Source organism: Somniosus microcephalus, chromosome 7 (assembly GCF_052327205.1).
Source record: "Somniosus microcephalus isolate GS21.2 chromosome 7, FLI_Smic_1.0, whole genome shotgun sequence".
Classification (NCBI taxonomy): Eukaryota; Metazoa; Chordata; class Chondrichthyes; order Squaliformes; family Somniosidae; genus Somniosus; species Somniosus microcephalus.
This window is the reverse complement of record NC_140993.1, coordinates 79,890,989-79,918,058: the sequence shown is the minus strand read 5'-3', so window position 1 is coordinate 79,918,058 and position 27,070 is coordinate 79,890,989. Positions and strand designations below refer to the sequence as shown.

Sequence of the window (27,070 nt, the reverse complement as noted above, 5' to 3'; positions counted from 1 at the left end):
ATAAATAAGAATGGAACCAGGTGATGGCAGTCCCACCCAGCCCGATGACGGACGAGAGGCGTTGGAGGAGGATGGTGTGGCCAACCATGTCAAAGGCTGCAGACAGATTGAGAAGGACGAGGAGGGATAGTTTACCAGTCACATAGGATGTCAATCAAAGCAGAATTATTATGTGGGTCCTGTGGCCTCTTTCCTCTTAACAATTCATATTCCACAGAGAGTTCAGCAGCCAAGTGCTGACATTACGATTTGGGGCCTTAAATTCTACAAAATAAGGGCAATTCACCCAATATTGGTGAAAAGCATAAAAGATATATAAAGACCTGTCAGAAGCATCAGTCATTCTGATTGAGAACTGTAACCTATTTTGCTGCATTTCACCACTGCAGCAGTTTATAAGGAGTTTACAGTGAATTGCATTCTTTATGATCATGCAATGCCAGCTGTACCCCGCACATGCTGGTGCTGTGAGCACGCGCGCTCCAGTCGGCGAGAACTTTGGGGGGGGCGTGAGGCGGGTGCTATGGTAACGGGGCGACTCCTCACTGGCTGAGCGGGTGATCCATGGCGCAGGCTCGTCGCAGCTCCGACTGATCGGCCAGGGTCCGGCCTCCTTTCCCCTCACACCTTCTCAAGGGGGGGGGGAGCCGTCATGTTCCAGGCCCGTGACCAGGACACGCAAGCCAGGTAAAGACTGCCCTCACTGTGTCGCGGACCGGTTGGTTCCCGGTCTCCGTCTATAGGAAAGTGCGAGGCTCCATTAAAAGGCCTTGTCTCCCTGCTGCTGTTGCAGAGTAGGTCCGCGGGTTCGGGAATCCTGCAATACCAAATGCTGTTTAGAGATAAATAAACACAATAGTTTGTTTACAAAGGGGGCGCAGTAATAAAGTGCCTAATATGGCAATCATTTGAGACCCCCTACCCGGTTATGGGGGTAATTTTATGTCTGTCCGACACGGAGCCTCGCCCCTTAGAACGCAAGTAAGAAATTCGGAAATGCAGTGCCCAGAATTTTCTGCCCATTCATTTTAATAGCCAGAAATCGTGGGCACAGCACTCCAGGATTTCCGATAACGGGCTTCCAGTGAGCGAGGCTTCCCACTGGAAGCAGGGTCTCCTACTCGTGTAGTTATATTGTGAGACCAATCCGCCGCGAAGGGGGACGAGCGTAGTTACAGTCTAGAACCCTTCTTGAATGGGTCTGGTATAGTTATAGTCATCTCCTCCCCATCCCAAATGGGGGCTCATGTAATTATGTCAGACATACATAATGTTGTTGTGAACCTTGGGTGCCAGATGTTGCTATCACAGCCCGGATTTTGCGGTCGGCATGGCGGCGTATTCTCAGAGTACCTCCTTTGAAATCCACCACAAGTTCGGGATTTCCGCATGTGCGAAATCCAGAACTTGCGGTCTGTCAATGTATGCGTTGTGTGATAGCCAAGTTCCGCAACCATGAGGACGGCCTCAACCGGGATCTTGGGTTCATGTCACGCTACATGTAACCCCACCTGACGTAGGGTCATCCAGACTCGAGTCGTCGTTGGCTTGTTCTCTACACAGATGCGGCCGGACCTGCTGTGATTTCCAGCAAAAAAAATGTTTTTTGTTTTTTTTTGTTTTTCATACAGACCCCAGCATCTGCAACATTTGACCCCTTGTGACCCCACCTCATTGTTCTTTGATGTAATGTTTTCCTGACTGACCTGTTTGGACACCATTCACACCATTGATTGCTGTGATTATCTCTCTGCCGAGGTGTGATAAATGGCAGTTGGAAAGATTACCTGTAAACATCTGACATTATTCTCTGACTATATAAGCTGTGTCTTTATACATTTCTCCACTTCACCTGACGAAGGAGCAGCGCTCCGAAAGCTTGTGATTTCAAATAAAGCTGTTGAACTATAACCTGGTGTGTGACTTCTTGCATTTGTCCACCCCAGTCCAACACCGGCATCTCCACACAATATATGCGTTGACAGGCCATCCGCGCAGGCCACGAAAAAGCAATTGCTGGTGCAGAGTTGGGCTATTTGCCCACCGACTGGCCAGCAATTGCGCATGGAAATGTTAGGTTGATGCAAACAGGCTCCGGGCCTGTTTGCATCAGTGTAATGGGATTTTTTTTTTTCAGGCATGATTGAAACACTTTTATATCAGAAATTATACATACACACTCTATCAAATGAGTTTCTGCAAATATTGGCTCGGATTAGAGTTTTAATGTTGAAAATTATCAAAAAAATTAAATTTTTAGTGAGGTTGGTGGAATGAAGTTAATTGCAATTTAAATTCCAAATCTGTAAATTGTAATTAGACCTGATTTCAGGATTCCCTTTGGAAATGATTAAAATTAAATTCTGCTTTCTGATTGTTGGACCAGGCCCATGTGATCCCAGGTACGCTTCCTTGCCGCCTGTGTCCCTGGGATCCATGGGCCATTATGCTGCCCTCCGCCTCACATCCTCAGACCGCAGGTTTTTGCACCCTCGCCGCCATCAGGTAGGTGGGTAATTCTTTCGCTGGTCGAAGGTGTACTCCAATTCATTAAATATATTCAAGAAGGAGTTAGATATATTTCTTAAGGCTCAAGGGATATGGGGAGAAGGCAGGGACAGGGACATTTGGATGATCAGCCATGATCTCATTGAATGGTGGAGCAGGCTCGAGGAGCCGAATGGCCTACTCCTGCTCCTATCTTCTATGTTTCTAATGTAACTGCAATTTTTGGCCCTACATGAACACTTTTACCCAATGGTGTGTAGTGTAGCTTTAGGCCTAATAAATTTCTAGGGTAATTTAAAAACAGCAAATAAGGCCATTTGTGTTTATTCACACACTTTCTTAGTCAATTTTCTGATCTAAGGTGATGCAGTCAACACATCTAATGGTGTATAAGATAAGAAAGAAAAACCTGACATTTCTGTGGAGGTACTTTCGTGGGGGATTGTGACATCCCTGGAGAAACGGTTAATAGCAACCATTTTCGTCATTTCTCTAGTTCTTCCAAAGTTAGAGCAAGAGATCGGGAGAACCCTGCGGAAATTCAGGCCAAAATGTTTGGGGCTTCCCTGATGACTCAATGCTAAATGGTTTGGTACAGAAAGTTGATTACTGCTAAACTGACCTTGGATGGCATTGTGGAGGAGGGAAAAAAATGAACAAGGGGCCCTCCTGATTTGCTTTCTTCTAAATTCCACCCCCCCCCCCCAACTAATTTAGAAGACTCTACAATTACCTGGATTTCCACAGTAAGTACTTGAGCAGTGACCCTAAAAGGACAAGCCAGTTTGACAGGTAGACATCAGAAATGCGTATCACTCCACACCACAGACTACATTTGTTTATTGTCATAAGAGATCCTCAATGACAATTTTAATTAATTCTATAAATGCTTCATAATTTTCTTTGAACTCAAAGTAAAATCACTTTTTTTTCCAGGGACAGTCAAACCAAATATATTCAGAATACTGTTGCAAATGTGGAAAAACACTTTGGTGAATTGTGCAGCTTATTTGCAGCCTATGCACGAAAAACCGCAAGACTACGTGATAAGTCTGACCTCCTGGTTAAAGAACTCCGAGAGTATGCCAATACAGAAACTCCTAATTTAAAATATGGTTTGAGTAGCTTTGCAGATCACTATGCTTTAGTTCAAGATTATCGACACGCAGAGGTGAGCAGCTAAAATTATTTGTTTAAATGCATTCTCAACATTTGTACATTATCAGTGCATCATGTTACAACACTGTCTTTTCACTTCTGAGAATTGGATTTGACATGAAGTCCACTATAATGGAATGAAAGTCTTTTTTCTCTGCCAGCAGTTTTTCAACCAAGTTCTTAGTGGATGTAACTCCAAAGCAACAAACTGTTCGTGATTCAGCACCAACTGGCAGTCTCACTCAGAGGCATAAGGATTGCAAAAGTGGGAACTGAAAATGGGGCACTGGGGAGTGCTCTGCTGAAGTTGGAATGGCCCAAAGTGCCTTAACCAATGTTGAGAGAACATTTTCCACCAGCATACCTATGCTATACCTCACTTAGAGTAGCTAGGTGCAAAAAGTAGATTGTGTTCCATTCCTAGCCCTGATACTGCTGACCTTAAGGGCCTTCTAAAAAGATTTGTTGCTGAATGTTGTCCAGATGTTTTGTCTCTGAAAAATGTAATGCCAATAATTGAAATATTCATAATTTACATTTTCGTATCCAGACATGATTTAAGGATCCTAGATTAGAAATACATGCATAGAATTTACAGCACAGAAACAGGCCATTCGACCCAACTGGTTTATGCCGGCCTTTATGCTCCACATGAGCCTCCTCCCACCCCTCTTCATCTAACCCTATCCTCCATAGTGCAGTGAACCCTCTAGGACGAGCTAGCCAAGGGGACCCTGGGTGCACGTCTGTTTCCTTATGTTGTTGTCAGTGTGATTGAATTGTCAGTTTAAACGCCAATTTTTTTATCTATATATAATTTTATTTGTATAGTAATTAAACAAACCAATCCCATTACATCAATGTTAGAAATCAGACATGCTTCCCTCATCACTGCGTATTAGCTTCACAAGTTGGCTAGAAAAATGGTTACAGGTTAAAGTATATTGAAAAGAAGTACTGTAACTAGGACGCAGAGAATGAACCATCAGTTCCAATAACTTTAAAAAAAATGTATTTTCATTTGCTACACTGAGCATTGCAATGTGTTTAATGAACTTGTTAGTAGGTAGCAATGTGAATTTTGGAATGGTTATTGGTCTCAGACAGGCTCAGCTTTGCTGACCTGTGGGTACAGTTAACTCAGTCAAATGAATCTCCAGGATGTATAGCAGAAAGTAATGTGATTGTTTTGTTGAATAACTGGAGGTGAACTGCCCAAACTAATATGATTTTAGGGGTTTAGAATAAAAATATATAATGGCTGTTTACAATTCATTACTACCTTCATGGCAAAATACTAGCAACATTCTGTGAATTACTTTTGCTAGTCACTGATCTCTTATCTGTGAAATTGCCTCAAAATTGCCTACTACCTCTAATAACTGTCATTTCACTTACTGTTCTCAGCAGTTTACAATTTGCTGTTTGGTTGTGCAGGTTGAAAGGCTAGAAGCTAAAGTTGTAGAACCTTTGAAGAAATACGGTTCAATTACCAAGCTAAAAAAGGTAAGTCTAGCATGCATTGTAGCAAGAACAATCGGCGTTGATTTTAAAATATGTACACAAAAAATGTTATAGTAACAGTATATTTGTAATGTTGATTTTTTTTTCCAACATGTAATACAAGAGTGGTTGTGTTAGAGCATAACACGTTCTAATTACATTTTCTGTAAGCAAACTTGATTAAATTCAGTTCCCTGCATTTAACATTTTTTAACTCCCTTACTTTGAAATTATCTATTTATATGAACAATAATTTGTCTACTTAGTAACTTGTAAGGACTGAAACCAGATTCTTATCAGACTTTATAAGCATGCTCAAGACTTTTTTTTATATATATCACCAATCTTGGATTGCTTCGTGGCTCCTTCACATAGCTGATGAAATGTCATTTAAATACAAAATTGACACTTTCAGGAACATGATTAAACAACTTCTACCCCATCCTCTATGTTCCTTTTTCTAGCATATATGGAGAATATCTGCTAGTGATATCAGGTAGTGAATCCCTTTCATCACATCTGCTGCAGGAGTCTTTTAATTCATTGCACAGATTTTTGCAAATCTTAAAAAAAAAAAGTGTACTTGTTCCACTGCATCTCAGATCAAAAATAAGAGGATCCAACATTTGCTGAAGATATGCAGAAGGCTATCGGAAGTGGATGCTTACAGGATTTCACAAACAAAGCTGATTCAAAAAAAAATGAAAGAAAGAAAGACTTGCATTTATATAGCGTCTTTCACAATCACCGGACGTCTCAAAGCGCTTTACAGCCAATGAAGTACTTTTGGAGTGTAGTCACTGTTGTAATGTGGGAAATGCGGCAGCCAATCTGCACACAGCAAACTCCCACAAACAGTAATGTGATAATGACCACATAATCTGTTTTTGGTGATGTTGATTGAGGGATAAATATTGGCCAGGACACCGGGAATAACTCCCCTGCTCTTCTTCGAAATAGTGCCACAGGATCTTTTACATCCACCCGAGAGAACAGACGGGGCCTCTGTTTAACGTCTCTTCCGAAAGATAGCACCTCCAACAGTGCAGCACTCCCACAGCACTGCACTGGAGTGTCAGCCTAGATTTATGTGCTTAAGTCTCACAACATTCTGACTCGGAGGCGAGTGTGCTACCTACTGAGCCACGGCTGACACTTAGGTGATTAATACTGCCAGAGAGCCACTTTACATAGGATATACAGCACAGAAACAGGACATTCAGCCCAACAAGTTCATAGAAACATAGATGATAGAAACATAGAAGATAGGAGCAGGAGTAGGCCCTTCGAGCCTGCTCCGCCATTCAATGAGATCATGGCTGATCATCCAAATTCAGTACCCTGTCCCTGCCTTCTCCCCATATCCCTTGATCCCTTTAGCCTTAAGAAATATATCCAACTCTTTCTTGAATATATTTAATGAACTGGCCTCCACCGCCCTCTGTGGCAGAGAATTCCACAGGTTCACCACTCTCTGGGTGAAGAAATTCCTCCTCATTTCAGTCTTAAATGGCTTACCCCTTATCCTTAGACTATGACCCCTGGTTCTGGACTCCCCGGCCATCAGAAACATCCTTTCTGCATCTAGTTTGTCCAGGCCTGACAGAATTTTATAGGTTTCGATGAGATCCCCTCTCAATCTTCTAAACGCCAGTGAGTATAAGCCCAATCGACACAATCTCTCCTCATATGTCATTCCTGTCATCCCAGGTATCAGCCTGGTGAATCTTCGCTGCACTCCTTGCATGGCAAGAACATCCTTCCTCAGGTAAGGTGACCAAAACTGCACACACTACTCAAGGTGCGGTCTCACCAAGGCCCTGTACAACTGTAGCAAGTCATCCTTGTTCCTGTACTCGAACCCTCTTGCTACGAAGGCCAACATACCATTTGCCTTCTTAACTGCCTGCTGCACCTGCATGCTTACCTTCAGCGACTGGTGCACAAGAACACCCAGGTCTCTTTGCACTTCCCCTTCTCCCAATCTATTGCCATTCAAATAATAATCTGCCTTCCTGTTTTTGCCACCAAAGTGGATAACCTCACATTTATCTACATTACAGTGCATTTGCCATGTTTCTGCCCAATCACCCAACCTGTCCAAATCGTACTGGCGGTGTTTATGCTCCACTTGAGCCTCCTCCTGTCTTTCCTCATCTAACTTTATCAGCATAACCCTCTATTCCCTTCTCCCCCATATGCTTATCTAGCCTCCCCTTAAATGTATCTATACTATTCACTTCAACCACTCCCTATGGTAGTGAGTTCCACATTCTCACCACTCTCTGGGTAAAGAAGTTTCTTCTGAATTCCCTATTTGATTTCTTGGTGACTATCTTATATTGATTGCCTCTAGTTTTGCTCTTCCCCACAAGTGGAAACACTCTCTCTGTATCTACTCTTATCAAAACCTTTCATAATTTTAAAGACCTCTATTAGGCCACCCCTCAGCGTTTTCTTTTCATAGAAACATAGAAGATAGAAGCAGGAGTAGGCCATTCGGCCCTTCGAGCCTGCTCCGCCATTCAATGAGATCATGGCTGATCATCCAAATTCAGTACCCGGTCCCTGCCTTCTCCCCATATCCCTTGATCCCTTTAGCCTTAAGAAATATATCCAACTCTTTCTTGAATATACTTAATGAACTGGCCTCCACCGCCCTCTGTGGCAGAGAATTCCACAGGTTCACTGTAGTGTATACCTTTTAAGAGGAACTATGTTTTTGAAGCCCCTGTATACTGTAGTACCAGTAGTGACCACTCGGGTATATAAGCCTGTATAGCGTCTTGTGTAGTTAGTTCACCTCCAGACTTTGTTCAGTAAACACTTGTTAAATCAACTCCTGCATTCCATGTCTCCATTAACACACGGATCTAACAGTGGCGACGAGTTAGAAACGAACTTACCTGCAATTCGGCAGCACCTCAAGGAAATCGATTCCTCAGACGAAGGTCGAAGCCAGAAGCAAGTAAAAAAAAAAAACTAAAAAAAAACTGTGGTTTCACCAGCTAAACGGGCTGGTGGCAGGTAGTGCACTGATCCTTCCTGGGCTGCGGCGGGCTGGGGCTCAATCGGGTGGCTCTGCAGCGGGGCCGGGCAGCGAGTCGGAAAGCAGAAGCAAAGAGAGAGAGAGGGTGGAACACTCAGGAGGCGGCCGGTGCTGCAAAGCAGGTCGGCATTCGGACCGAGCAGAGGGAGGGGAAAGTCCCAGAGGGTCCGCTCTACGACGGGAACGGTTCTCCAAGTAACGGAGAACCTGTTTAAAAGATATATAAAAAAAAAAGAAAAATAGAAATACCGTGAAAAACTGCAGGTCGCAACGGGAACCGCGGAGAACAGCGTTGGCAGCAGCGGCGGGAAAGCGCGGGAGGCGCCATCTTGACTCGGCGGGGAAGAAAGAAAAGCGCGGGAGGCGCCATTTTTGATTTTCAGGATGCCGAAGACTGGCAATATTACTGCTTTCGATAGTGATATAGAGGATTGGACCACATATGTGGAAAGAGTGGAGGTATATTGCAAGGCGAATGAAGTAGCGGATGATAAAAAGGCATCGGTACTTCTAAATCTGATGGGCGCAAGGACATACAGGCTGTTACGAAACTTGATCACTCCAGCCAAACCGATGGACAAGAATTTTAAGGAGATTGTTGATACCTTACAGGAGCACTTAAACCCAACACCGCTGCTGATAGCGGAACGATTCAAATTCTTCAGGAGGAATCAGCACAAGAATGAAAGTAACGCTGATTACCTCACCGAATTACGAAAACTGTCAAAGCACTGCCAATTCGGGGCAGGACTGGCAGATTCTCTACGAGACAAATTCGTCTGCGGTCTCCTAAGCGAAGGAACACAGAAAAGACTACTTTCTGAGAAAGATTTGACACTGGACAAGGCTTTCAGTGTGGCTGTATCATACGAAGCAGCAGCAAGAGGAGCTGCAGAGATACAGCAAAAGCCACAGGACTTCGGCACCCATGAAATGACACGGGGTTTCGAGAGATGTTATCGCTGCGGCAGATCCACCCATGACCAGAAGGACTGCTGGTTCAAGGACAAATCATGCAGGCAATGCGGTAAGATGAGACACATTGCACGTGTATGCAGATCTGGAAAAACATCCGCTGACAGTAAAAAGGTCAATAAGGAAAAGTACAGAAAGGTACAAATGATGACGGACAGTAGCTCCGAAGACCAGAAGAGCGATAGCGACTCCGGAAACAAGAGACTAAGCTGTCTCAAATTACATAATGTAATTGCGAAAGAAGATTACCAGACCATTTGGGTTACCCTCATGATAGCGGGGTCCCCAGTCAAAATGGAGCTAGATACAGGATCAGCTCTGACCCTCATGAGTCGACGGGATTACGAGCGGCTATTTCCGCATATACCTTTGAAAGACACATCCATTGTCTTGAAGACATATACGGGCCAGAAAGTATACCCCAGAGGGAAAATAAGGGTGCCTGTTGTATACAACGGCAAGGAAATACAGAAGTTGTATTTATACGTTCTGCAAGATGGTGGTCCACCGTTGTTGGGACGTGAATGGATCAGAAAGATACGTTTAGACTGGCACTCCATTCAGGCACTGACGGTGACCAGTAAGAAAAAAAATGATGATGACGTCATACCTGGACGATTAAAAGAAATCTTGGCTAACACCAAAGAAGTGTTTCAACAGGAACTAGGAACCCTGAAAGGCGCCACCGCCTCAATAAAAGTAGAAGATGTGGCAATTCCCAAGTTTTTTAAGGCAAGGCCGGTACCATACGCAATTCGTCCAGCCGTCGAGGCAGAGCTGGAGAATTTGGAAAAAGCAGGCGTGTTATCCAAGGTAGATTGGAGCGAGTGGGCAACACCCATCGTCCCGGTCATGAAGAAAACGTTGAATAATGATAAATCTGAAGAACAGAGAAAAATTCGCATCTGTGGGGACTTCAAGGTGACTGTAAACCCGGTTCTTCACACGGTACAGTATCCAGAAGATATTTTCGCCTCACTATCCGGAGGGAAACGTTTCACCAAAATTGACTTAGCACAGGCATATCTACAGATGGAGGTTGAGGAGGCCTCTAAAAAGTATCTCACGATAAACACACACAAAGGCCTGTACCAGTACAATCGACTGGTTTTCGGAGTGGCATCAGCTCCGGCTATCTGGCAAAGAGCTATGGAGCAAGTCCTGCAAGGGATTCTGGGGACTCAATGCTACCTAGACGACATCCTTGTAACAGGAGAAAACGACAACGCGCACCTTGCCAACTTGGAGCAGGTGCTCACGAGGCTGAGAGAACGGGGCCTACGAGCAAATCACCCCAAGTGCGAATTTTTCCAGAAACAAATATCATATTGTGGCCATGTCATTAACGAAGAAGGGTTGCATAAGTCACCTGAAAAAATTGAAGCGGTCGTAAAAGCCCCTGCGCCTGAAAATGTCTCACAATTAAGGTCGTTCCTGGGATTGATAAATTACTATCATAAATTTTTACCAAACTTGTCGACGGTTCTGCACCCTCTTAACGCACTGCTACAAACGGGAGTAGTTTGGAAATGGAGCGAAGACTGTAAATGTGCCTTCCATAAATGCAAAGGCTTGATCACGTCCAGGGAAGTGTTGGCTCATTACAACCCATCACTGCCAATCAGACTGGCGTGCGATGCATCCCCTTACGGCGTGGGAGCGGTATTATCGCATAGATTCCCTGATGGCTCGGAGCGGCCGATAGCTTTTGCGTCACGCTCATTGAACTCAGCTGAGCGTAACTATGCCCAGATCGACAGGGAGGCACTCAGCCTGGTGTGGGGGGTGAAGAAATTCAACCATTACCTACACGGACAAAAATTTACCTTGTTGACTGACCATCAACCTCTCGTCTCCATATTCAACCCTAAAAAGGGCGTTCCCGTTATGACAGCGCAAAGGCTACAGAGGTGGTCCCTTTTCCTAGGGGCACACCAATATGACATAGAATACAAAGGAACAAAACAGCATGGGAATGCTGACGGGTTATCGCGCCTACCGTTGCCAACGGTAGAAGAGGCGCCTACAGTGGACCCAGTGGAGATGTTCCACTCGACCACAGTGGAATGTCTACCGGTGACAAATTCTACCATTGAAAAGGAAACGAGAAATGACCCGACTCTCTCACGAGTCTACGATTTAACGGTGAAGGGATGGCCAGCACATGGCGAACCACTGTTGCCAGCATTCTCGCAAAGAAGAGAACCGCTGTCAGTGTGCCGAGGAACCTTGATGTGTGGATCCAGAGTGGTGATTCCACCCAAACTCAAGGATGAAGTGCTAAAGGAGCTTCACGAGGGGCATCTGGGTGGAGTGAAAATGAAGAACTTAGCCAGAGCGTTTGTGTGGTGGCCAGGTATCGATGGAGACATCGAAGAAATGACCAAGAGCTGTCTAGGATGCCAGAAGGTCCAAAACGCCCCACCACAAGCCCCTCTACATCCATACGAGTGGCCCTCATCTCCATGGCAAAGGGTACATATCGACTTTGCTGGTCCATTTATGGACTCAATGTTCTTAATCGCGGTGGATGCACACTCCAAGTGGCCGGAGGTAATAAAGATGTCCTCCACCACCACGGAAAAAACCATCACAGTATTAGGGACCATATTTGCCAGGAATGGGCTGCCTGAACAGATCTGTTCTGATAATGGACTGCAATTTGTATCCGAAGAATTCAGGAAGTTCTTAAAAAAACAATGGGGTTAAGCACTATACGTCCGCCCCATACCATCCCGCCACCAATGGATTAGCTGAAAGGTTTGTCCAGACCTTCAAGAAGGCCATAAAGGCCATGGGTAATGAAGACATAAATCTACAACATAAGGTAGATAACTTCTTGTTTGCGTACAGGAATGCAACACATGTGGTTACAAACCAAACCCCCGCCATGATGTTTTTCAATAGAAGACTAAGATGCCAGCTGGATTTGGTCAAGCCAAACGTCAGAAGGGACGTAGAGAACCGGCAATTTCAAAGCATGAATGAAAGGCCAACTAGAACCTTCCAGATAGGTCAACCAGTTTTGGCCCGGGACTACCGTACCGAGAAATGGCAGCCTGGAACTATTTGCACACGACTAGGACCGCTGATGTATTCCGTGGACATTGGAGAAAGCATAATAAGGCGCCATGCTGACCAGATCATAGAGTCATCCGAAAAAGGACAACCTACACCACAACTCTATACGCCTAGTGATGAAGCAGAGATACCCATAGTATCTACCTCCAATCCGGTGATACTGGAACCAGATGAACCCGACACTGGCATTGAAGCCGAATCGACCTTGCCAAAAGAACTTACTACACCACCGAGGCGTTATCCGGACCGAGTCAGGAAGCCTCCAGAGAGACTGAATTTGTAATTGATTAACTTCAGCAAATGTGTAGATTACTGTTCTTGTATAAATGTTATTTAATGATTACTTTAAATGTTATGTACTATTTATCTAAAAAGGGAGGAATTGTAGTGTATGTACCTTTAAGAGGAACTATGTTTTTGAAGCCCCTGTATACTGTAGTACCAGTAGTGACCACTCGGGTATATAAGCCTGTATAGCGTCTTGTGTTGTTAGTTCACCTCCAGGCTTTGTTCAGTAAACACTTGTTAAATCAACTCCTGCATTCCGTGTCTCCATTAACACATGGATCTAACATTCACCACTCTGGGTGAAGAAATTCCTCCTCATTTCAGTCCTAAATGGCTTACCCCTTATCCTTAGACTATGACCCCTGGTTTTGGACTCCCCAGCCATCAGAAACATCCTTCCTGCATCTAGTCTGTCCAGGCCTGACAGAATTTTATAGGTTTCGATGAGATCCCCTCTCAATCTTCTAAACTCCAGTGAGTATAAGCCCAATCGACACAATCTCTCCTCATACGTCATTCCTGCCATCCCAGGTATCAGCCTGGTGAATCTTCGCTGCACTTCTTCCATGGCAAGAACGTCATTCCTCAGCTAAGGCGACCAAAACTGCACACAATACTCAAGGTGTGGTCTCACCAAGGCCCTGTACAACTGCAGCAAGACATCCTTGTTCTTGTACTCGAACCCTCTTGCTACGAAGGCCAACATACCATTTGCCTTCTTAACCGCCTGCTGCACCTGCATGCTTACCTTCAGCGACTGGTGTACAAGAACACCCAGGTCTCTTTGCACTTCCCCTTCTCCCAATCTATTGACATTCAAATAATAATCTGCCTTCCTGTTTTTGCCACCAAAGTGGATAACCTCACATTTATCCACATTATAGTACATTTGCCATGTTTCTGCCCAATCACCCAACCTGTCCAAATCATGCTGGAGTTTCACGACATCCTCCTCACAGCATACCCTCCCACCCAGCTTTGTGTCGTCTGCAAATTTGGAGATATTACATCCAATTCCCTCGTCCAGATCATTAATATATATTGTGAACAGCTGGGGTCCTAGGACCGATCCTTGCGGTACCCCACTAGTCACTGCCTGCCACTCGGAAAACGACCCGCTTATTCCAACTCTTTGCTTTCTGTCCGCCAACCAGTTCTCTATCCAAGTCAATACCTTGCCCCCAATCCCATGTGCCTTAATTTTGCACACTAATCTCTTATGCGGGACCTTATCGAAAGCCTTCTGAAAGTCCAAATACACCACATCCACTGGTTCTCCCTTATCTATTTTACCAGTTACATCCTCAAAAAATTCCAGTAGATTAGTCAAGCATGATTTACCTTTTGTAAATCCATGTTGACTTTGTACGATCCAGTCACTGCTTTCCAAGTGCTCTGCTATTACATCTTTTATAATGGACTCTAGCATTTTCCCCACTACCGCCTTTTCTCTACCACCTTTTTTGAATAGTGGGGTAACATTAGCTACCTGCCAATCCATGGGTACCGTTCCAGAGTCTATCGAGTTCTGGAAGATGACCAGCAATGCATTTACTATTTCAAGGGCCACTTCCTTAAGTACCCTGGGATGTAGATTATCAGGCCCTGGGGATTTATCGGCCTTCAGTCCCATCAATTTTCCTCACACCATTTCCCTACAAATACTGATTTCTTTCAGTTCCACCCTTTCATCAGACCCTATGTTCCCCGGCATCTCTGGGAAGTTATTTGTGTCCTCCTTTGTGAAGACCGAACCAAAATATGTATTTAGTTGGTCTTCCATTTCTTTGTTCCCCATTATAAATTCCCCCGATTCTGACTGCAAGGGACCTATGCTTGACTTCACCAATCTTTTTCTCTTCACATATCTATAAAAGCTTTTACAGTCAGTTTTTATGTTCTCTGCAAGCTTACCCTCATATTCTATTTTCCCTTTCTTAATTAATCCCTTTGTCCTCCTTTGTTGAATCCTAAACTGCTCCCAATCCTCAGGATTATTGCTTTTTCTGGCCAATTTATATGCCCTCTCCTTGGACCTTATGCTATCCCTAATTTCCCTTGTTAGCCACGGTTGGGTCACCTTTTTTGTTTTATTTTTATGCCAAACTGGGATGAACAAATTCTGTAGTTCATCCATTCGGTCTTTGAATGTTTGCCATTGCCTATCCACCGTCAACCCTTTGAGTGCCATTCCCCAATCAATCCTACCCAACTCGCTCCTCAGACCATCGTAGTTTCCTTTATTTAAATTGAGGACCCTAGTCTCTGAGTCAACTACTTCATTCTCCATCTTAATGAAGAATTCGATCATATTATGATCGCTCTGACCCAAGGGGCCTCGTACAACAAGATTGCTAATTAATCCTTCCTTGTTACATAATACCCAGTCTAAGATGGCCTGATCTCTGGTTGGTTCCTCGACATATTGGTCCAGGAAACCATCCCGTAAACACTCCAGGAATTCCTCCTCCACAGCATTGTTACTCATTTGGTTGGCCCAATCTATATGTAGATTAAAGTCACCCATGATGACTGCTGTGCCCTTATTGCACGCTTCTTTAATTTATCTTTTAATGCCATCCCCAACCTCCGCCTTACTGTTTGGAGGTCTATAAACCACTCCCACTAACGTTTTTTTCCCCTTAGTATTTCTCAATTCTACCCATACAGATTCCACCTCATCAGAGCTAATATCCTTCATTACAATTGTGTTAATCCCTTCTTTGACCAGTAATGCTACCCCTCCTCCCTTTCCTTTTTGCCTATCTTTCCTGAATATCGAATACCCCTGGATGTTGAGTTCCCAGTCCTGGCCTTCCTTGAGCCACGTTTCCGTAATCCCAACTAAATCGTATTTGTTTACTACTATTTGCGCAGCCAATTTATCCACCTTATTACAAATGCTCCTCGCATTAAGACACAAAGCCTTCAGGCTTGTTTTTTTAACGCTCTTAGACCTATTAGAATTATTATTTACTGTGGCCATGTTTGATTTAAACTGTTGATTTCTCTGACTGCCACTTTTGTTTTTCTCCTTCCTATCTTTTGCTTTTATCCTGTTTCCCTTTCCTCTGTCTCCCTGCTCAGGTTCCCAACCCCCTTCCATTTTAGTTTAAACCCTCCCCCACAGCAGTAGCAAACACTCCCCCTAGGACATCGGTTCCAGCCCTGCCCAGGTGCAGACTGTCCGGTTTGAACTGGTCCCACCTCCCCCAGAACCAGTTCCAATGTCCCAGGAACTTGAATCCCTCCCCCTGGCACCATTCCTCTAGCCACGTATTCATCTGAAGTATCCTTCTATTTCTACTCTGACTAGCACGTGGCACTGGTAGCAATCCTGAGATTACTACCTTTGAGGTCCTGTTTTTTAATTTATCTCCTAACTCCCTATACTCCGCTTTTACCTATATCGTTGGTGCCTATATGCACCACGACAACTGACTGTTCACCCTCCCCTTCCAAGATGTTCTGGAGCCGCTCGGAGACATCCTTGACCCTTGCACCAGGGAGGCAACACACCATCCTGGAGTCTCGTTTGCGGCCGCAGAAACGCCTATCTATTCCCCTTACAATTGAATCCCCTATTACTATAGCTCTACCCCTCTTTTTCCTCCCATTCTGTGCAGCAGAGCCACCCCTGGTGCCAGGAGGTTGGCTGCTGCTGCCTTCCTCTGATAAGCCATCCCCCCCCCCCAACAGTACTCAAAGTGGTGTATCTGTTGGAGAGGGGGATGGCCACAGGGGACCCCTGCACTACCTGCCTGCGCCTAGTACTCTGCCTGTTGGTCACCCGTTCCCTTTCTTCCTGTCCAACCTCTACCTGCGGTGTGTCCAACTCCGTAAATGTGCTATTCACGATGTCCTGAGCATCGTGAACGCTCCAGTATGCATCCAATCGCAGCTCCAGCGCCGCAATGCGGTCTGTCAGTAGCTGCAGCTGGATGCACTTCCTGCACATGTAGTTGTCAGGGACACAGGAAGTGTCCCTGATTTCCCATATATCGCAGGAGGAGCAGATCACAGGGCCCGGCTGTCCTGCCATGACTTACCCTTTGATTTAATTTAAATTCAATTAATTAATCAATCCCAGTAATTACACTACAGTTAACTGGTTTACCAACAGTCCCTGCTACACCAGAGAGACCTTAGAAACTATAAAACAAAGTTAAAGTTTTTAAAAAAAAGAGAGAACTACTCACCAACCAATCACTTACCTGCTTCCTGGTGACGTCACACTTTGATTACTTTTTACCTCTCTCCCCTGCTGTTGAACTGGTCGGGCTGCTCCTCACTCACTGCCGCCGATGCTCAGTGTTCATAGAAACATAGGAACATAGAAGATAGGAGCAGGAGTAGGCCATTCGGCCCTTCGAGCCTGCTCTGCCATTCAATGAGATCATGACTGATCATCCAAATTCAGTACCCTGTCCCTGCCTTCTCCCCATAACCCTTGATCCCTTTAGCCTTAAGAAATATATCCGACTCTTTCTTGAATAGACTTAATGAACTGGCCTCCACCGCCCTCTGTGGCAGAGAATTCCATAGGTTCACCACTCTCTGGGTGAAGAAATTCCTCCTCATTTCAGTCCTAAATGGCTTACCCCTTATCCTTAGACTATGACCCCTGGTTCTGGACTCCCTGGCCATCAGAAACATCCTTCCTGCATCTAGTCTGTCCAGGCCTGACAGAATTTTATAGGTTTCGATGAGATCCCCTCTCAATCTTCTAAACTCCAGTGAGTATAAGCCCAATCGACACAATCTCTCCTCATGCGTCATTCCTGCCATCCCAGGTATCAGCCTGGTGAATCTTCGCTGCACGCAGGCCCGCTCTGGTCGGGCTGCTCCTGACTCACTGCCGCCGGTTTTAATCTGCCGCCGATGCTCAGTGTTCCCACGCAGGCCCGCTCTGGTCGGGCTGCTCCTGACTCACTGCCGCCGGTTTTACTCTGCCGCTGATGCTCCGTGTTCCCACGCAGGCCCGCTCTGGTCGGGCTGCTCCTGACTCACTGCCGCCGGTTTTAATCTGCCGCCGATGCTCAGTGTTCCCACGCAGGCCCGCTCTGGTCGGGCTGCTCCTGACTCACTGCCGCCGGTTTTAATCTGCCGCCGATGCTTGGTGTTCCCACGCAAGCGAAAAGAGACCGAGCCTGTTCATCCCTTCCTGATGGGTAGACCCTCGCATTTCTGGTATCATCCTTGTAAATCTTTTTTGCACCCTCTCCGGCGCCTATATCTTTTTTATAATATGGCGACCAGAATTGTATGCAGTACTCCCAAGTGTGGTCTAACCAAGGTTTGATACATGTTTAGCATAACTTCTCTACTTTTCAATTCAATTTCTCTAGAAATAAACCCTAGTGCTTGGTTTGCTTTTTTATGGCCTTGTGAAACTGTGTCGCTACTTTTAGTGATTTATGTATTTGTTCTCCGAGATCCCTTTGCTCTTGTACCCCATTTAGATTTGTATTTTCCAAGTAATATGTGACCTCCCTATTTTTCTTACCAAAATGTAATACCTCAAATTTATGTGTTGAAATTAATTTTCCAATTATATGCCTATTCTGCAAGTTTATTAATGTCTTCTTGTAATTTTTTGCAGTCCTCCTCAGTATTGCCTATCTCCCCACCCCCCCCCCCCCCCAAAATTGGTGTCATCCGCAAATTTAAAAATCGTGTTTTTGATTCCAAAGTCTAAAGCGATAATATAAATCGTTAACTTTCCACTTTAATAAAGTAAAAATGCATTAGGCACATTTTTTTGCAATTACTATGGTAACTTTGCATTCATGTGCAATTATGAGAAGAGATTGAGTAAACTAGGCCTGCATTTTCTTGAATTCAGAAGAATGAGAGGGGATCTCATTGAAGCATACAAAATTATTGCCGGGCTTGATAGGGTGGATGCTGGGAGAATGTTTCCCTTGGCTGGGGAGTCTAGAACCAGGGGCCACAGCCTCAGGATAAAGGGTAGGCCATTCAGGACTGAGATGAGAAGAAATTTCTTCACACAGAGGGTGGTGAATCTTTGGAATTCTCTACCCCAGAGGGCTGTGGCGGCTCAGTCATTGGGTATATTCAAAACAGAAGTCGATAGATTTCTGACTTGTAAGGGCATCAAGGGATATGGCGATAGGGCCGGTGAATGGAGTTGAGGCAGAAGATCAGCCATGATCTCATTGAATAGCAGAGCAGGCTCGAAGGGCCGAATGGTCTACTCCTGCTCCTATTTCTTATGTTCTTATGTAATTACTCACATTTTGTCATTGTAAAACTGAGTGCCAATATACCTCATTTTAAAAATGGATTTTAGGAACTAAAATAGATGGGCACCATTAAAATCCATTTGAGTTTGTACAACATTTTTTTTTTAATTGGCATTTTTACTTCATAGTTGCACAGGGGCTAAAAATTACTTTGGTCCAATGTTCACAAGGTAATTCGTTTAGTCTTTGAACTCTAATCCATACTGGACTGACCAACTGATCTTATTTACATGACAAATTTGTTGCTAGAAAATGAGCAACAGTTGAACAGCTTCAAAAAAGCTGACAGCCCCAGAAATGCTGACAACTCAAAATTAGCTCTAAATATGACAGGCAAGTACAAGTAATTACACTCAAAGTGAGGCGAGATAGATGTGTATTATAAATTAAACTGAGTTTATTGCCATTTGAGTTCTAGGTATACTCAGCATTTCTTCATTTACTTTAAATGAAACTCAACTTAAGTACAGGAAAGCCTAAAGAGCGATATAAGGCACATGGGCCTAGAAATTGGGTATAGCCCCGCTTGGGGCGTTAGAATTGGCGCAGCGCAAAGTTTATAGCCAGACGCAACTTATCGCCAGCTGGCGCGATATTGGGTTGCATCGCCCCTAAAGGTGATTGAGGCACGAATTCAGGCGTTACACGGGACTCCTAAGGCACTAAACTTCCGGCGCAACCCAATATCGGAGCGGACGGGCGCAGCGCAGGTGCTCTCAATTACCGATGACCATGAGACTTCCAGGTGCCGGCCGGCTCTTAAAGGGGTGGGTCAGTCAGCTTCAGCATCCACACTCTGCGCCTTGCAGGCCTCAGAATCGGCGCAGGCCCTTCTCTGGCGCTAAAAACTTGGACCAGATGGAGAAGGTGAGACAGAGAGCAGAGCGCTTCACCAATGAGGCTCTGGAGCAATTGGTGGCCGCAGTGGAGCGCCGGTGAGATGTTCTCTATCCAGACAATGGCAGGAGGCCGAATCATAAGGACTACCAATGAGCTTGGAGGGATGTATGCCAGAGGGTCAACTCCAGCAGCATGGTGACCAGGAGCCCTGTCCAATGCAGAAAGAAATTCAACGACCTCACTCGGGTCGTGAGGGTGGGTGCTTTTTCTGCAAACGTCTGCATCCCTTCATTTGCACCTGACTTTATGGCTACAGGGTGGCCTGTGCCCCATTGGCCATCTGCCAGCAAGCACCCATGGCCCTTTCTGGGCATACACATGCACATTTGACTCAAGGCGTCATGTAAGGGCTCTTCCACCATGGGGGGCATGAGATGATCACTCAGGGCATCATGTAAGGGCTCTTGCACCATGGGGGGCATGAGATGATCACTCAGGGCATCCTGTAAGGGCTCTTGCACCATGGGGGGCATGAGATGATCACTCAGGGCATCATGTAAGGGCTCTTGCACCATGGGGGGCATGAGATGATCACTCAGGGCATCAGGTAACATAACTTCCCCTCCTTTCCCCTGCAGTCCAAACTGGCGAGGATTGGCAAAGACCAGCTTCGCACCGGTGGAGGACCTCCACAAGTGGTCACTCTCATGGATCTCGAGGAGAGAGCCCACCAGATTCTTGGAGGATGTCTGAGTGGTCCTGTAACCACTGCAGCTGCCGACCCCATTGTCGACAGCGGTGGTAAGGTTCTCACCTTTTACAGCTGTCTCCTTCCACTTGTTCCCACCGCCAGCATGCTTTCTCACTGTGGACCCATGTCATAGCCTTGCCGCAATCTGGCATCCCTTGCTGCCAAGATGTCCTTTTGCTAAAGCCACTCTTCCACCTCCCTGCTTTCAGATGCTGCATCACCAGCTCGGGAGCCGGGCCCTCAAGCTGCCAGTGCCAGTGCCTCCAAAGGCTCAATGAGAAAAGTACTGTCCAACAGAAGGTCAGCAACTCTCTCCAGCAACGACCAGAATGGCCAGCCCAAATGGCTGCAGCTTTTATACTAGTGCTGTCCCCTTTAAATAGCGCCCCCCGAGTCCGAGAAGGGCCTGGGAATGCTCCATCTAACTGTCACTAATAGCGCCAGGCGGAAAGGCGGAAAGGTTGCGGGCGCTACCGAATATCCGGTCCGGGGCGCCAAAAAGGCGTTGCACACTGAAATGACGTCATGATCTGCCCGCGGGCGCGCGCAAAGAGTTAGCGCCGACGCTAAAAGGATACTCAATATGGGAGGTGGCGCAATATTCACTGCGCCCGCCTGAAAATTGGGTAACGCCCCAATTCTCGGGCTGTTTAGGCACTAATCGCTGGCGCTACCAACCGAATTTCTAGGCCATGATTTATTATTAGAGGGGTGTATGCCCACTCAGTAAAAAATGTTCAATGCTTAATTTGGTGCGTTTTGAAATTCACTATAATTCTGCCTTTTATCCTTGGCTACAAATGGTTTAAATCTCAAAATAAAGTAATTGTGTAGACTTCAGTACAACTTACCAGTTGCTTTCATTGAGAAACCCATACTTAAACCCATACACTGCAACCATGTAGATTTTATAAAAGGAAGTCCTTCCTAGCTAATGTTTTTGACCCAGTATCTGCATCTCCACTTTTATTTTTGTAAAAATCAGTGTGGCTTTATATAGGAACAGGAGACGACCATTCAGCCTCTCAAGCCTGTTCCACCATTCATTGACATCATGGCCGTGGCTCCATATCTGTTAATATCCTTGGCTTGCAAAAATTTATTTATCTCAGATTTAGAATTATTAATTGAGCTAGCATCTACTGTTTTTTTGTGGAGAGACTTCTACCACCATTTGCATGAGGAACTGTTTCATAACTTCACTCATGAATGGCCTGGCTCTGATTTTAAGGTTATGTCCCTTGTTCTGGACTCACCCACCAGCAGAAAAAGTTTCTCTATCTACCCTATCAATTGCTTTCAAAATCCAAAAAACCTCAGTCAAATCACTCCTTAAACCTTCTACATTCCAGGAAATACAAGCCTAGTTTATGTAATCTCTCCTCGGGAGTCCTGTTAACATTCTGGTGAATCTGCGCTTCACTCCTTCCAAGGCCAATATATCCTTTTTAAGGAGCGGTGCCCAGATTTAATTGTTATTTCTCTTTAAATCATTCTTGATAAGATTACTTAAGCAGTTTAAGTAAAGGGGAAAAGTTAAATATTTGGGATTCTGTTGGTTTAAGAAGAGTAAAACAAGGTAACACTGCAGTAGGAGTAAATTGGCACAGCAGGCAGTGGAAACCAGTTCTCTAACCAATCAGCAGGGGTGTCTCATTTGGCTGTAAACAAACAAACAGTATAAAAAGACCAGTCCTTGTGTGAGCAAGCACTGAGTGCGAGTCATCAAAGAGTGCTGTGAGTTTGGGTAAGTGTGAGTTAGGGTAAGTGGGGTGTTAGGTGCTCTTTTCAAACTTTAACTCTGTGGGTTGTAGTTAATAAGGCCTTTCTGGTGCAGAGTGACTGTTGGTAAACCATTTAACTGGTGTAATTAGAGGGATTGATTTAATTTAAATCCAATTAATTAAAGGGGATACTAGCATCTATAATCGGGCAGAGGGTGTCCATAACTAACAATAAAAAATTTAATTAATGACATAGAATGGAGCAGGTGATGTGTTAGTGTTGCAAGATCTGGGAGCCGGTGGACCCCATTGAGGCTCACGGTGATTACATCTGTGACAAGTGTCTGCTGCTACAGGAACTCCAGCTCCGTGTTGATGAGCTGGAGTCTGAGCTTCAGACACTGCAACACATCAGGGAGGGGGAGAAGTACCTGGACTCTGTGTTTCAGGAGGTGGTCACACCTATGAAGTTAATTAATTCAGATGTAGCCCATGGTCAGGGACAGGACGGTGTGACTACGAGTGAGGCAGGTACGGGGATCCAGGAGGTAGTGTTGGAGGAGCCGCAGCCCTTGCTCTTGTCCAACAGGTTCGAGGTTCTTACTCCCTGTGGGGACAGGAGCAGGGACTGCAGGGAGGATGAGCAACCTGGCCACAGCACCGTGGAACAGGGGGCCAATCAAGAGGGGGGAGTAAATAGAAATGTTGTAGTGGTAGGGGATAGTATTATTAGGGGGATAGATAGAGTTCTCTGCAGCCGAGAGCGAGAGTCCCGAAGGCTGTCTTGCCTACCCGGTGCCAGGGTTAAGGACATTTCCTCTGGGCTGGAAAGAAACTTGCAGTGGGAGGGGTGGATCCAGTTGTCGTGGTCCATGTTGGTACAAACGACGTAGATAGGACTAGGAAGCCGGTTCTGTTAAAGGAGTATGAGCAGCTAGGGGTCAAATTAAAAAAACAGAACCTCAAGGGTAATAATTACCTGAGCCACGAGCGAATTTGGCTAGGACAAATAAAATTAGAGAGTTAAATGCGTGGCTCAAAGACTGGTGTGGGAGAAATGGGTTTTGCTTCCTGGGACACTGGCACCAGTACTGGGGCAGGAGGGAGCTGTTCCGTTGGGACGGGCTTCACTTGGCCAGTGCTGGGACTAGAGTCCTGGTGAATCATATAACTAGGGCTGTAGAGAGGGCTTTAAACTAACTAGTGGTGGGGGGGGGGGGAGGTTCCTAGAGAGCAAATAATAAAAATGACAACAGAGAAGGTCATAGACTTAGGTAGCAGTGGGGAAATTAAAAACCAGAGCGTGTCAGGAAGGGGCAGAAGGTATGGAGTAAAAGGTAAAGTAATAAAAAGGGCAAAAGCAGGAACTAAGTGTCACAAAACATCTTTGAAAGTTCTCTATCTGAATGCACGTAGCATTCGTAACAAAATAGACGAGTTAATGGCACAAATAACTACATATGGGTATGATCTTGTGGCCATTACAGAAACATGGCTGCAGGGTGACAATGCCTGGGAATTAAACATACCAGGTTATTTAACGATCAGGAAGGACAGGCAGGAAGGAAGGGGAGGTGGGGTGGCTATGTTAATAAAGGAAGGAATCACTGTAATACAGAGAAATGATATTGGGTCAAAAGATCAGGATAATGAAACAGTTTGCATGGAGATAAGGAATAATAAGGGGAAAAAAACACTAGTGGGCGTAGTCTATAGGCCTCCGAACAGTTGCAACTCTGTTGGACGGAGTATCAATCAGGAAATAGTTGAGGCTTGTAATAAGGGAACATCTATAATTATGGGGGATTTTAACTATCATATTAATTGGACAAATCAAATTGGGCAGGGCTGCCTTGAGGATGAGTTCATTGAGTGTATTAGGGATGGGTTTCTTGAGCAGTATGTAACTGAACCGACCAGGGGGCAAGCAACCTTAGATCTGGTCCTGTGTAACGAGACAGGATTAATTAAAAATGTCCTAGTAAAGGATCCCCTTGGAATGAGTGACCATAACATGGTTGAATTCCATATTCAATTAGAGGGTGAGAAGGTTGGATCTCAAACAAGCGTGCTAAGCTTGAATAAAGGTATGAGAGCGGAATTGAGTAGAGTGGATTGGGAAAATAGATTAAAGGGTAAGACGATAGATGATCAGTGGTGTACATTTAAGGAGTTATTTTACAACTTCCAAAAAATATATATTCCACTGAGAAGAAAAGGGTGTAAAAGAAAAGACAGCCATCCATGGCTAAGTAAAGAAATTAAGGATAGTATTCGACTAAAAACAAGGGCATATAAGGTAGCCAAATCTAGTGGGAGGATAGAGGATTGGGGAAACTTTAAAAGACAGCAAAAAATAACAAAAAGATTGATTAAGAAAGGGAAGATAGATTATGAAAGTAAATTAGCAAAAAATATAAAAACAGATAGTAAGAGTTTTTATAGTTATATAAAAAGAAAAAGGGTGGCTAAAGTTAATGTTGGTCCCTTAGAGGATGAGACTGGGAAATTAATGGTGGGAAACATGGAGATAGCAAAAACGCTGAACAAATATTTTGTATCAGTCTTTACGGTAGAGGACACTAAGAATATCCCAACACTGGACAAACAGGGGGCTCTAGTGGGAGAGGAGCTAAATACGATTAAAATCACTAAGGAAGTGGTACTTGGTAAAATAATGGGACTTAAACCGGATAAATCACCTGGACCTGATGGCTTATATCCTAGGGTCTTGAGGGAAGTGGCAGTAGAGATTGTGGATGCATTGGTAATAATTTTCCAAAACTCCCTGTACTCAGCAAAGGTCCCGGCAGACTGGAAAACTGCTAATGTAACACCCTTATTTAAAAAGGGCAGTAGACAGAAGGCTGGAAACTATAGACCGGTTAGCCTAACATCTGTGGTAGGTAAAATTTTGGAGTCCATTATTAAGGAGACAGTAACAGGACATTTGGATAATCATAATTTAATAGGACAAAGTCAGCATGGTTTTATGAAGGGGAAGTCATGTTTGACAAATTTGCTGGAGTTCTTTGAGGAAGTAACATATAGGGTGGATAAAGGGGAACCAGTGGACGTAGTGTATTTAGACTTCCAAAAGGCATTTGACAAGGTGCCACACAAAAGATTATTGCTTAAGATAAAAAATCACGGGATTGGGGGTAATATTCTGGCATGGATAGAGGATTGGCTATCTAACAGAAGGCAGAGAGTTGGGATAAATGGTTCATTCTCAGACTGGCAATCAGTAACTAGTGGTGTTCCGCAGGGGTCGGTGCTGGGTCCCCAACTCTTTACAATCTATGTTAACGATTTGGAGGAGGGGACCGAGTGTAACATATCAAAGTTTGCAGATGATACTAAGATGGGAGGGAAAGTAGTGAGTGAGGAGGACATAAAAAACCTGCAAGGGGACATAGACAGGCTAAGTAAGTGGGCAGAGATTTGGCAGATGGAATACAATCCTGGAAAGTGTGAGGTTATGCACTTTGGCAGGAAAAATCGTAGAGCAAGTTATTATCTTAATGGCAAGAAACTGGAAAGTACTGAAGTACAAAGGATCTGGGGGTTAGTATGCAGGTGCAGCAAGTGATTAAGAAGGCCAATGGAATGTTGGCTTTCATTGCTAGGGAGATAGAATATAAAAATAAGGAGGTATTGCTTCAGTTGTACAAGGTATTGGTGAGACCGCACCTGGAATACTGCATACAGTTTTGGTGTCCATACTTAAGAAAAGACATACTTGCTCTCGAGTCAGTACAAAGAAGGTTCACTCGGTTAATCCCGGGGATGAGGGGATGGACATATGAGGAGAGGTTGAGTAGATTGGGACTCGACTCATTGGAGTTCAGAAGAATGAGAGGCGATCTTATTGAAACATATAAGATTGTGAAGGGGTTGGATCGGGTGGATGTGGGGAGGATGTTCCCGATGATGGGTGAAACTAGAACTAGGGGGCATAGTCTTAGAATAAGGGGCTGCTCTTTCAAAACTGAGATGAGGAGGAACTACTTCACTCAGAAGGTGGTAGGTCCATGGAATATGCTGCCCCAAAAAGCTGTAGAAGCTACATCATTACATAAATTTAAAACAGAAATAGACAGTTTCCTAGAAGTAAAGGGAATTAAGGGTTACGGGGAGCGGGCAGGAATTTGGACATGAGTCTAGGTTCGGATCGGTCATGGCCCTGTGGGTAGCGGAGCGGGCCCAGGGGCCGTGTAGCCTGATGCTGCTCCTATTTCGCGTGTCTAATTCTGTTTGATTCAGGAGATGGTTCTGTGATAGTAGATTGGCGGTTAGGATCAGATCAGCCATGATCTTATTAAATGGCGGAGCAGGCTCGAGGGGCCGATTGGCCTACTCCTGCTCCTATTTCTTATGTTCTTATCTGTACACCGTAATGCAGATGTGGTCTAACCAGTGCTTTGTATAGCTGTAGCAAAACTTCCTTCCCTTTAATATTCTAGCCCGCTAGTTATAAAGGCTAACATTCCATTAGCCTTTTTGATTATTTTTTGTACCTGACTATTACATTTTGGAGAAACATAGAAACATAGAAGATAGGAGCAGGAGTAGGCCATTCGGCCCTTCGAGCCTGCTCCACCATTCAATGAGATCATGGCTGATCATCCAAATTCAGTACCCTGCCCCTGCCTTCTCCCCATATCCCTTGATCCCTTTAGCCTGAAGAAACATACCCAACTCTTTCTTGAATATATTTAATGAACTGGCCTCTACCGCCCTCTGTGGCAGAGAATTCCACAGGTTCACCACTCTCTAGGTGAAGAGATTCCTCCTCATTTCTGTCCTAAATGGCTTACCCCTTATCCTTTGACTATGACCCCTGGTTCTGGACTCCCCGGCCATCAGAAACATCCTTTCTGCATCTAGTCTGTCCAGACCTGACAGAATTTTATAGGTTTCGATG

The 27,070-nt window shown here is 44.8% G+C and overlaps 1 protein-coding gene across 1 annotated transcript in view; it reads left to right on the top strand.

Annotated features, from left to right (window-relative positions):
* Positions 1-516: 516 nt before the first annotated feature.
* Positions 517-27,070, top strand: part of cibar1 (CBY1 interacting BAR domain containing 1) — an 81,348-nt gene continuing 54,794 nt past the window's right edge. Inside the window, exons 1-3 of the mRNA XM_085992672.1 lie at positions 517-687; positions 3,445-3,679; positions 5,104-5,172. Of these exons, the coding sequence (XP_085848798.1) occupies positions 653-687; positions 3,445-3,679; positions 5,104-5,172 (339 nt within the window). The 5' untranslated portion in view covers positions 517-652. The remainder of the gene's footprint in view (positions 688-3,444; positions 3,680-5,103; positions 5,173-27,070) is intronic.